Here is a 13,806-nt window from a genome sequence, read left to right on the forward strand (position 1 = left end):
TAAATTGATTGCATTTTACAGTTTCCATGCAATGAATATCACTTGCTCGAATTTAGTCCAGTAAATTTTATGAATTTCTGCATATTGCGATTTAGGATGATACAAGATTCTGAGTGTGATTATTGTCTTATAAAAAATGTAGTTCACATTATTTCTAATGTTAGAGTCACACATTTCCCGAGTCTTTTTTTTATCACAATAAGTTCCCATGGCATTCACGTTTGTCTTGTTATGAGTGCTAAAAAAACTCGCTATCCTTGATTGTGTAGTAATATGAAAAGCTCGGGCTCACTAAAAATGATAATTTTAGATATGCATCATTTTTATACGAGTTCGAATCAAATTTAATTCAATGTGGGTTTTTTTTCCGCGACACTGTCGTACAATTTAATTAAATATTATGTATGCAAATGACGAGTTTGATGATGGAGGAGAGTTTACGACGGAATGAATGCCTTTTCAAACTTGAATTATTATTACTATCGTTTTATTTTGTTTTTATTATGTATGGTGTTAGTTTTTATATCGGTTCATTAATTCATGTTTTTTGTGTCTCTTTTCAGAAAAGTGGCTTCCTACGCTTGTGGTTTCCGGGATCTCATCTCTTCGTTTTACAATTTTCATGGGCTTATGCTTCATCGGCCATTTACTTTCTTATGCAAGGTAATGAACGATTTATGTGTATTACTTTTTGTTAATATTACACGTGAAAGTTTGAGGACGATCATGAGAACGAATTTTGCAGAATTCTTATGCAAATTTAAATTGTATTATACGTACTCGTTTATTATAAGAATTTTGGTGTGTTTTTGATCTTTATCTGTACACGTTGATGCATATCATATTACGATATTACAAGTTGTTTATTTTCTCCTGTACAGTTTATAAAATTTACATACGTATGCTAATCTTGAAAAAAATTGTATAATTTTTATTCGGAAAGGTCATCGCTGTGATTATTTTTACGTAGTTTTCTTTAGCAGTAGGTTTTGTTTATATTTCTCGTAGGATTTTCCCATGTACGAGAAAATTATTGGAAGGTCATCAGTTTTCCCATTCGATTCGTAGAATTAGACAATCTAGCCTTGAGCTCGTTCGCCGAAGACTTCCAATGCGTAATGATTAATTCATGACCGTCGAATTACAATACATATGTCCAAATTCTGTTTCCAATTTTATCCAAGTGTAGACAAATATTGCCTACTTTTATTTTTAACTGATTATGAATACAGAAAAAAACACCGTTTTTTTAACCATCGATTTTTCACCTGGTAACCAGATGAAAATCTAGTAGCAAAAGGATCGGGCATTTATATTTATTACATAATCGACAGAATTTATTTTATTTTATTTATTTATTTAAGAATACTCTGGAAAGGTGGCAAAACCGATGGACCCAAGGGGTTTGATAATCATACAGTAGTACGGAAATACAAATATCAAATAAGATAATAAAAATAAAAATCAAAAACAATGAAAATCGATAAGAAAATAACGCAAAATAGATGAAAATAAAAAAAACAAGAGAAAATACAAAATATGAACTTATATATGTATGTTGATTAAAAAGGGCTCAATTAAAAAACTCCATTTATTTAAATTAAATCATCAATTTTATTTTCAACAAAGTTTAAGTTAGTAATTTATTGGACAGACTAAATATTCTAAACTTTAACCACTCTATTTGAAAACATGGAGTCTGTAATTATTTTGAAGTAAATATATTTTTGGAGTATGAGGGTATGACCTCTAAGAAGAGTGTTGTTAAAAGTAAGGAGGTTTACCATAGGACAATTGTAATGGTTATTTATAATTTCAATTATGACTTCAATTAGATCACTTCTCATTTTTCTTGTCTCCAAAGTGTAAATATTAATTCTTTTCAATCTCATATCATATGAAAGTGACTTTAGATCGGAAGCCATTTCAGTAATTTGTCGTTGGATCCTTTCTACATACAACTTTTTTTTTTAAATATGGGTTTTTAAAACTCTCGATATTTTCTGATTTTATCTTATTCATAATCCGTTTTAGTATTGTTAACTCAAATTCTTTTCTTTTTTCCTTACCATTTTCTTTAAACAAGATTTTTTTTCTTTCATATAAATTTCGATGGAGATCGAAAGTGGCTAACTTTCGCATACTTATGACTGAAAATAATATCATACGTATGTATATCTGAATAGTTATATAGTAATCTTCTATAATGCTTCTTTACAAATACCAATCATGTTTGCTGTTCACGTAAGTTGTCATTTGAATACATCAGTTTTTCCTCTTCACAGTAAACTTTATTAAACCGTAATTTTGCATGATGGGGTATACAAAGTCTTATCTAGAAGAGCCATTACTTTTCCCTCAAGGTTTTGAAGTTGAAAATACGAGTCGTCACGTTACTGTTCGATTGCACAATCTGTCGAGCAGAGCAGCTTTCCACGGAAACTCGGCTTGCGCAACCACGTGGCCAAACAGACCGAATTTAGACGGTCGTCTCTGTCGCACATAATTTTGGCACACACTGTACTAAATATATATATATATATATATATATATATATATATATATATATATATATATATATATATATATATATATATATATATATATATATATATATATATATATATATATATATATATATATATATGTATAAATATACATATACCCAGTGGTAGACCGCAACTACACTCACATTGGCCCATTCATGCGAGCCGAAGCACGCGTTTCGATTCACGTTCCGTCGTACCCATCTTCCACCGAGTTGTGCAACAGCAATTGACACCGACCAAATTACACACACACTCTCGCTCGTTTGCTAGATGTGATCAAAAAGTATAAGGAATATATCGTACATGTTCGATTTGATGTATGAGTGACGGCTTTAATGAGAAAGCCATCTGTAATCGGCGTGTTTCATTCCGTACGTTGCATAAATGCAACGTTTTTGTATATGTATAGTATGAAAATGAATTTTTCAGAGTATGCTGTTGGTCAGACCTGGATTTGTGACTCCAGGTTGATCGTTTCCTATCAGAGTTTGCCAATTTTCTCTGATTTCATTGTTGAAACGGTTCCCGGAAAAAAAAATTGGCTAAAAATCCTTCCTACCTACTATGTCACCACTATTTGAAAAATTTGATTGATGTACAATAAAAATTTATGTACAATTCATAGATGTCTCGTTAATTTGCGAGTTTTTTCAGTGTCTCGCAATTCAACGACTTATAATAAAAATGCTGTATTTGTATTTGTAATTGGCCAGGAAGGCGCATTGGGATTTACCTGTAAGGCCTTCCTGGTATATATGTAAAATAAAAAAAAATAAAAAAATAAAAAATAAAAAAAATAAGCAGCAGTAGTATGGACAGCCAAATTTCGTTTCACAGAATTCCAATCTATTGTAGACTCGGTGGATGATCGCCAAGAATATGACCTGACTCAATTTTCTCAATTGTACATTCATTCGTAGTACTTTTTGATTTTACCGTGTATACATATCTAAATGTACATTCGCCATGTGTATAAAACACATTCACTATACACATAGCATAGATACGTGGCACACTTCTCTAGTCCGCTCAAGGTCTCGCTGTCGCTGGCACACCGTGTCGTTCGTGCACATGTCGTTCAGATGTGTGAAATAATATGTTCTCGTCTGTGGTGATGCAGTGTAAACTGGGCCGTTTGTTACTGATCGAGTTTTCATATAAAATGTGATGTTTACCATTTAACCTTCAGTAGGCAGCGGGAAACTACTCCGGAAGTACTATTTTCAAGCAAATACGATTTATGCCATGTTATTTTCCTGCTACTGTAGTTGTTGGTGTAATGTTTTCCAGTGATTTTCCATTTCCTCTTTGGAGAATAGAAAATTGTGATGTGAGTTTTGTATGAAACTACATATTTGAAAAGTCCGTATATATGTTCATATGTATGTCATGAACATACAAGAACAAACTATGTTCATGAACATACTTGTTAGTTCATACATAAACCAATCTGGCCAGTTAAAATGTGCATAAAATAAGTATTCTCAATCGTTTGTACCATCCTCTATGTATGTATGTATGCTTATCCTGGATTGCAATATTTTTACAATAAGCAGAAACGAGAAGTACATCAATGTGGTAATGTGGTTTCCATGGAAATTCCTTTTTAAATACTTTGCGTTTTGACATCTCAAAGGTTTTGACAGCTCAAAACTTTTCATAGCTAAAAGTTTCATGCGACACTATTTGAATCGTCTATTTGAAGATAAAACCAATAGTTTGTGTATGAACAAACTAGTTTGTTTTATAAGTAGGTGCAGAAATATTTGTAAATTTTGGAGTAAAATGTATGAATAATTCATTTTTTCCCTGGAGCTTTCACTTTGCTTACAAAAGCTTCATATACGGGATTTCTTTTTTTAATTCTTTTAAAGTTATATATAGAATGAGTGTCGAAGATTTACAAAATGTATATCATCCCCAAAATCGTGAGATTTATTCGTCAAAAGTATTTTGAAAAAAAAAAAAGAAATTTGATAAATTATGTATTTAATTTTCTTTATGCTTATTCAATATTTTTTTAGGCAAAGTGAGGTCCACTCTAATGCATACATACATACATTTATGACCACGTATCTTGCTCTCAAGGTCCTAGGTTCAAATACCTGTCAAAAAAAATTATTATTTTTTCTTACATAATTTTCATTAAAAAATGTCACTAAATATATTCATTATATATTAAAATTGTATTTATTTTTAAATAGTAGAAGGTTGAATTCCTTGTTTTTAATAATATACAACGTATTTTATACGAATTTCACATGACTGATATTATAAATTTTACTATCATAAACATTTTATAATTAATGTGTGGAAAATTTTTTGCTTCGTATTTAGTAAATTGTTTTTATAAAACAGAATAATATATATATTCCTTAAAAACTTTACTTAGAATACATATCATATATTCATTTTAATTGTTAAAACAATGCATTAAATAAGTTAAAATTGGAGAGAATGAATAACGAAAGTGTCGAAAAATAGGAGTGAATTCGAATATTCCTTACATCCTATAATGTTTTAATATATACTCTTCTATTATTTATCCAATGTTCAATGATAATATTATCCCTGATCTGTATTGTACATACATACACATGTTCGAATACGATGATTTTATATAGGTAGACAAAGTCGAGGAGTTTTCCCGACTTCCCCTATGGAAACGGGGCTCATGATTATTTGTTTCGATATTCTTATCTTCGCTTCCATGTATTCTTTGCGCAACTGTCGAAAGATAGCCTCGTTTCACGTTTGGTAACAATAATCATCTACACACACTTATTTATGACCCAATTTCTTTTTTTCGGAATCGATTCCATATCGCACGTACTTGAATACTCACAAGTGTCCATAATTCATATTACACACATTTTGGACAATTCAACAACGAATCAAGCACGCTTTCGTAACGCTCTGTACATATTTGTATATTTCATAATATAAAGATTGGATCAAATGAATATTTGCATTTGAAAATTTTGGCTGTGCTACGATTTTTCCGGGATTTTCTTCATTGTATTGAATGATTGATTGGATCGGTGGTTTTCGATGATCGGGCTGTTTTTTTAACGATGATCCGAGTTCGTTTTGGATTTTCGAATGGCTATTGTTGAATTTGGAGCCGATTGTTGCTTTCATCCGCTGTTGGCGATTGCTGGTGGGGGACTTTTCCAACTTCGGCCATTGTTAAAAGCGGCGGCCATAGTGCGACAATGGAAACCGCTTGCAAATGTGAAAGGAGCTGCTAACCGCTCGGCGCGAAGGTGAGCTGTATTATCGACGAGAGATTTCAATGTGCGAAAATTGCCTTATTATCCGAAGATTTGTTGAGCAATTATGAAACGAGAACGTTTTCGCAAAACGCGCGTTACGCAAATGCCGAGAGTACTTCGTATAAAAAGTAAAATAGATTCGTACGTTTCATATGCTTCCATCGATTACTTAAATACGATGCGTTCAAAACAGCTAATTTCATCGGAAATTTTGTTTATAAACATTGGAAGATTCCTCATTGAACTGATTATTGCTACAAATGTACATACATACACATACGTAATTGATTCCCACTATAGAACTGGTTTGCGAATAAATTATTCATAAACTAGTTATGTTAAATATACATAATGGTACATATTATATATTAACTGGAGTAAGTATAGTAATATTTCATGTGTTATACTTTTTTTTAAACTTCTATTTACTTTGGATGCCTTTTCGTTCACCTTCAATTTTAAAAACATGTCCATTAATGTATGTACCCAGGGTTGCCAAGAGGAATCCCGGGCCCTGGAAAAATAATTCCATATCCTATGAAAGATCAAAAAAACCTTATATGTAGATATATTTTTAATCAGAACTATTAGAAAAATACCCACTTATATGTTAAATGCTATTTTTTTAAATAATCGAATAAGAATGTATAATATATCAGGTACGATTTCACAAAGAATGCGCGGATCGAAAAATAATAAACATTTATCATTAAATAAATATATGTATTTTTATGTAGAAAAATATAAAATATCAATATTGATCAGTCGAACGTCCCAAAATGGGGCCCCTCAAGTATTCCGGGCCCTGGAACTTTAACCCCAACTTCCCCTCCCGCCTCTCATCGGGTCTGTATATACCTTATCTCTTTAAAATAAATACATTTCAGATTGGGTTAGGTTTATTATAGATTATAAATTGCTTACTAATTGACAGCCGTTGATATTTATGACTATAAATAAAGCATTGAATAATGTAACATATTTGCTTTAATTTTTACTTGCTTGATTAATAATAAAACGAGCTCACATTTTTTTTATTTTTTAAAATCTATTTTTGTATTATAAATTAGTCTAAAATTCATTGAAAGATTTACAAAAAACAATCTCGGTCGTTATTTTAAAATTTTTTTTTGAGAGTTATGTGTCTCATAATTAGAGGTAAGATAGTCACAGTGCTATCCATTGTTCGGCAAACCTTTAACAATGCATTTACAACCTTTGAACAATACACGGCCCCCTCAGGCTCCGGTGACTACTCATAATGATTATGTGCAGCCTTAGTAGACTGTTTGGTAGTCATACAATTTTTTTATGCACTTTAAGTTCACTACTCTGTTGTGTGAATCGCCATTTTGACCGTGAGAAACTGCACGCCGAGTTACATTACATTCTCAGATTACGATCGCGGTACATTTTAATCAAAAATTAAAATGTTTCTGTTTTTTTTACACCGATGCCAACTTCATCACTCTGACAAGTAAGAGAGTAATTAACTTTAATTTATCGCATACTATAAACATGTATTGTAAACTTTGAAAGACTTGAATTCGGTCTTTGTACCCACGCCACACCGCATTCGGCATTTCGACGGATTACAGTCGAATTAAGGCAGTGATTAAGACGGGATTTTGGATATGGTTTCGGCAATGTTTTAAGATTTTATAAATATTTTTTTCAGGCGGCAGCATGGTGGAGGGGCTGCTGACGCTGAGCTACGGCAAGCATCGCGCGTGCATCGCTGCGGAGGTGGGTGCAGCCTGGCGGGGTGGTCGGCACGCAGACGTGCGCTTCCATTGCGAGGGTGGACCACCCCTGCATGCACATCGTATCGTCGTCGCTGCTGCAAGCCCCCTCATCAGGTATATCATCGTTTTGCAATAAACGAAGTTGCTATTTTCATAGTTGAAAAGTCCTAGCAGTCCCAAAAGAAAATTGTATAGTTTGTTATGTCTTTTGGGAACTGTTATTCTATATCAGTAGATTGTCTCTTATAATAGAAATATATTTATGTAATTAATAATATTTTAAATTTCAATTACAGAAAAATTTTAGACGACACACCATTGCAGGATTATCCAATTGCTATTCATATGTCTGGTATACAAAATAAACTCATGAGACATCTATTGGACTTTATATACAGTGGTCAGGCGTATATTGAGGTTTGTATCCAAGAAATCATTTACTTTATTTTTTTTGTTTTACTTTTTGTTGTGCAAATTATTAAATTCATCTTAAATAATTCTATAAAAATTTGGTTGCGTTTTAAAATAGTCATTAGAATTTTATTACTTGCTTTTTAATTATTTAAATATTTAAATTGTTTAAACTGAGGCATCTGTTGATATTTTAAAATACTAGTAAGATTTGACGCCATTGTTTTAAATAACAATTATAATAAACTTTTATTTCTAATACTAATGATAATTTAAATCTAAATATTTTACTCAATCTAATTACTTATTTATTTAGATTTATTCTTTCTGTACTTAAATAATAAAATTGTAATAGTAAATGCTTCATAGTAGGATTGTTTATTATTTTAAATTCAATCATAAACAAATACAATGATGTTACATTTGATGTTTATTTAAATGTAACCATGAAATTTATTTTTAAAATAAATTTTATTATACAACTTTCCAAATTTAAAATTTATTGTGATATCATGATAATTATTGTGTTACTTTTATTATGAAATATATATTTACTGTTGATTTTTCTATGTTTCAGTCTGGAGAAGTAGATGATATGCGAGAGTTGTTCGAATTGTTGGGTATCAAATCGGACGTATGGAAATCCATGAAAGATTTGAGGCCCAGTGAATATGACAGACATCACATAAAGCCACCGGATAGATCAAGAACGTCCTCGAAAACTGACATCAACAGCAATGAGAGCAGCAAATCACAACACGACACAGTTCCTGGTGGTTCATCGCACTCGGAGAGTGAGAGGACCACGCCGTCCGCTGGCTGCAGTAAGGAAACCGAACACAAAAGTCGAAAGACAAAATCGGACGAACTAGTTAAGGTTAAAAATGAAGTCATGTCTACAGAGAGTAGTAACGATGAGAAGGAGGAGGGCGAGTTGGACGATGAGTTAGGTGATGAAAATAAAGAATGTGGTCGAGTCAGTGTCAGAAGAAGAAGCTCATTGAATCCTGTGAACTTGTCTCTAGCACGAAGTTCTGAACAGGTCAATAGTGAAACGGAAAACTCTCGGGATGGTGATACAGATGCATTAACAGTCAAGGTAAACTTAAATAGTTGACAATAAGATAGTAGTATATGTCTTAAAAATAATGTGTAAATATAAAATTTTTTTTGTTGTTGCTTACAGCCAATCCAACGAAGAAGATCAACATTTTCAAGCACAGAAGAATATCAAGTAGAGGAATTTCACCGGCGACAGTTAGCCGAAAAATTAGCGCTGCGAGTACATGAACATGCGGCGTCACATGCCCGAGTCAAAAGAAAATCTCACTATATTGAACCTTTAGACTTAGATTCAAGAGTTTTAAAACACGAAGACTACAGTCAACTGAAACCGCCCGATCAAGATCTCATATCGTTGGTGCAGACGTCTCCAGAGAACTACGTAGTCACACCACATAGGAAACGAAGACCTGGTTTCCACAACTCGCCCACCCAGAATCCACCCTTTGTGCCTTTTTCGCCTAGTTATATTGAAGAGATGACCCAACTGAGATACAGAAAGACAATAGGTCAAGTAGGTCCTCGGCTTTTGGCTCATCCATTGAGTGCATCGGCTCCGCTTCCCCTATCAGAGCGAGGGTTATCACCGGCGCCGGCGCCTCCTGACCACCGACCACCTAGTGCTGGATCTTGGGGTGCTTGGCCTCTATGTCAAGTTCAAGTCGGTGCTACAGATGATCAACCACCTATTTACCCACCTCCAGACGAAGAGCAGGGCTCAAGTAAACAACCGCCAGTGCGAGAGTATCGTTGTGAATATTGTGGAAAACAGTTTGGCATGTCTTGGAATTTAAAAACTCATCTCCGCGTGCACACGGGTGAAAAACCGTTCGCTTGTCGACTGTGTGTTGCAATGTTCAAGCAGAAAGCTCATCTGTTGAAGCATCTGTGCTCTGTACACAGAAACGTCATATCCTCAAGTGAAAACGATGGACGTACGAACATTGTCGGCCGGTTCAACTGTTGTTTCTGTCAGTTATCGTTTGAGGCGATGCCCGAGTTGATACGGCACTTGTCCGGTCCGCACAATAATCTGCTACTCAGTAAAAATCTGCACGAATAGCATCACCATCCCCACCAAAATATGTAAACGTATATGTACAGAAATAATTAGGACCAAATTAGATGTGAATTTTTATGTATGTTAAAAATGCGAGGATTGTATATATTTATATGATTTTGTATATGAATATGTATAACAATGGCGAGGAGAAAAAGTCTTGTGTGAAAAAGGCTTACGGTGAATCTCCCCAGTGATTTTTTTTGTAGTAGGCCTTATTGCCCCCCGGGGCTGACCTGTTTAAACTGTTGATATTTTGAGGTTGATTTGTTATGAATTTGCCTCAGGAATGTACATAGTAGTTCTAAATACAATCCTGAAACGTTATTTTGTTACTTGTGTTCTTAAAAGAAAATTATAAAATGAAAACAAAACATCGATATAAAATGACTAGTAGGCGATCGAACGTGTTTGATAATTGTGGTAAAAAAATTTCAAATAATTGCACGAATATTTCGTTCATGGTTTGATTACATATTAAAAATGTTTTTGAATATTTTATTTTTGTTATCGAAGCAAGCATATGTATTTATATGTATGTATATTCTCTGTAGAAATATTAAATTCTTACATTTACATGCACATTCAGTTGACTTATAGGACTTGAGTTCGGCAATTATAAAAATATCCACGATTTTAACACGTTTTTTCGATTAATAGTCTGTTTCAAACCCCAGTGGTCCAATTGTGCTATGATTTGTTTAAAAATTATAACACATCAGGGGAGGAGGAACGGAGGAAATAGGGGGGGGGGGACCAATTATAGAAAACAGATATAGTATTTATTTTGAATTTGTGTATTAATAGTTTTTTTTTGAGATAGTGTCATTTTATAACATGAACACCGTTCCACCGATATGGATAATATTTTTGATTAAATGTTGTTAAGACTTAGTTTTAGTTTTTCGATGACGGACTTGACGGGGGCGATCGCGTCAGAGGTCAACAATATTTACAATATTGATACACCCTTCGAGTTTATTTATTTGATACTAGAATAAGGTGGCTCGATTTGGTTTATCGGTTAATTGTCTTTCATTATTTTTATGTGTAACTTTTCTTATTCATATTCTCTCATTTTTAACCTTCAATCAATTCCTCTCTATTCCTTCTTCATGTATTGAATTACACGAAAGTATTAATTTATGTTAAAAAGTAAAGCTTGGTTATTTATGATGTTGAGCTAGGAAGTGATAATGTACGAATAAACATAAATAATATTGTGATATTAAAACGATAGTGTCATTTGTGTCGAATGTGTTTTAAATTAATAAAAAAACTCTTGAAGGGTGTGTTGATGTGTAAAAATTGCCAGTATAATATATTGTATGATATAAAAAGAAATTGAACGTTAACCTTTTGCGTGATCGGCCCGAAACCCGCTCTCATGATGTTGTTAATTAATAAAACGCTAATGAGAAACAATGTGTTCACAAAATATTTGTTAATATTCTTCCGTATATTTATAATAAATATACACCAAAGATTTTAACAAAAAAGATTAATAAGAAAAAAAAATTAAAATTAAAATAGATCTGTTCTAATAAATAATGTTTGTTGTTGACAATGAGATGTTAAAGTTATTTTTTTATTTTATAATAAAAAATAATAATGTTTATATTATTTTATAATGCATGATGAATGAATATGCAAAATTGTGTGACAATTTTTTAATGAAAAACCACATAACGTGCACTTTGAAAGTGTGTAAATAAATTAAATGTTATTTTATTATTTGCTTATTAGGTGAATGTTACAATGAAACGAATGTACAAGTAATAGATTCCAATATTAATATATAATCGAAAGATTCATGACTTTGTGGCGTATTTGACAGATTTGTTTGTTGAATTAGTTCATTATTTATAATCCAAAATGGACTGTGGTGTTTTTATTGCGGTATAGAATTGAAAATGGCGAAATCCTCTTTTTATTTAAATCGACTATCACTAGAATTTCATAAAAAAAGTTTTTATAGCCATTTTTGATTATGTACCGTTTATTTGTTATTTGAGGAATTATTGCCAGTTTAATTCTACTTAGATACAAGTATTTGAACGATCGTCAAATTATTTATTATATATGCTTGATCACATATCTACCTCTTTATGATGTAAATTATTGTATTTCGGTTATAAGCTTTTGTTTATTAGGAAAAAAATTTCAGACCAGAGATGCTAAAACTATTTTAGCAATGTGTGGTAAATATTAGTAGTGACTTCTGGAACGTTTTGTAATCTTTGGTTGGTATCCAATTATAATATAATATATATGTATATATATATATATATATATATATATATATATATATATATATATATATATATATATATATATATATATATATATATATATATATATATATATATATATATATATATATATATATATATATATATATATATATATAGGTATATTACAATGAGTAAGATACACATGTGTATTTTTGAAGTTTATGGTTGAAAGTTTAATATTCTTCATCCGTCACTACTATTATAGATGAGTTATTTCACAATAAATTGGGCATTAAATAATCTAATGTTTTATTTGGAAATTATATAAATCAAACGTTAATAACATAACGTCATCTACGCCACCGATTAAAGTCAACCGATCTCTGATTATAAAATTAAAGATATTAATTAATATAGAAAATAGAATTCCTTTACAATCTTTGGCCATTCCTTCTGAATCTTTTTTTTATTATTTGCGTAATTTTAAGAACATACACTATTTATAATGTTTTCTTTTTATTTTTTCGTTGTTATATTCTTGGATCAATTGATTTGTGACGTGTACACATTTGTTGAATTTTAATTTTTACTAAAATTTAAACGCATAAGTGCAGTTAAATTTTAATACGTGAATTTTAACACATTCACTTCTCACACATATAAATGCACCCACATTTAAAACACACACACACGATATTACAAATCACATGATATTATTATTTCAGTATTAAAAATGCATATAATTCACTTCTTGCATGCACTATTAGTTAACGTTTAATTTAATTTTTATTTAATTAATTATTTAATGAAGAAAATTTACTGCACTTTTTTTGGTCCAATTTCGAAATGAAATTTTTTTTTAAATTGAAAAATTTAGTTTTTGAGGCTTGCAAGTTGCTGTGGCGTAACGTTTTTATTTAATTCTTGTATTTTATAATTATTATGTATTTCTTTTTTATGTATACGTTTGCAGTAATAGAAATTGTAAGATGCACTCTATTGGCTCGAATTTAAAAACGGGTGAAAATTTAAAGATATACTCAAAATTCGGATAAAACTTAAGGTTTTATACTTTTATATACCTGTGTTGATCATTATTTTATTTGGTGTTTATCACTTGAGTGTACTTTTGATTCAAATGTACTGTCCATGACGTTCTTACAGTTGATTGCCAAACATTTAGAGAGCGTGTTTCGCTTATTTGTGCTGTTTGATGAATTAAAGTTTACTAATGTGGTTAGCATTGTTCAATTTATATATATATTTTTTAAATATTTCTAATTAATTATATCAAAATTGTATGCCTTACTAGCTTATCTACAAACGAAAGTCTGATCTGTGTTAAAAATATCCGCTAGAATATATTTATGTATTGTTTATCTTATTTCTACCATCTTTTTACTGTTATAAGTTTCAAAATCATTTCCAAATTATTGATTCCATAACAGATTAAAAATTATATTTATATTT

General features: G+C 31.3%; 1 protein-coding gene across 2 annotated transcripts in view; it reads left to right on the forward strand.

Moving 5' to 3' along the window:
• Window positions 1-11,592, forward strand: part of LOC143917780 (transcription factor Ken 1-like) — a 56,003-nt gene extending 44,411 nt beyond the window's left edge. For both annotated transcript variants that reach the window (XM_077439362.1, XM_077439363.1), the window contains exons 2-6: window positions 564-663; window positions 7,503-7,683; window positions 7,866-7,986; window positions 8,558-9,079; window positions 9,167-11,592. In XM_077439362.1, the coding sequence (XP_077295488.1) occupies window positions 657-663; window positions 7,503-7,683; window positions 7,866-7,986; window positions 8,558-9,079; window positions 9,167-10,105 (1,770 nt within the window). In that variant the 5' untranslated portion in view covers window positions 564-656 and the 3' untranslated portion in view covers window positions 10,106-11,592. The remainder of the gene's footprint in view (window positions 1-563; window positions 664-7,502; window positions 7,684-7,865; window positions 7,987-8,557; window positions 9,080-9,166) is intronic.
• The last annotated feature ends 2,214 nt before the right edge of the window (window positions 11,593-13,806 follow it).

The sequence above is a fragment of the Arctopsyche grandis genome, chromosome 10, assembly GCF_051622035.1.
Source record: "Arctopsyche grandis isolate Sample6627 chromosome 10, ASM5162203v2, whole genome shotgun sequence".
Lineage (NCBI taxonomy): Eukaryota > Metazoa > Arthropoda > Insecta > Trichoptera > Hydropsychidae > Arctopsyche > Arctopsyche grandis.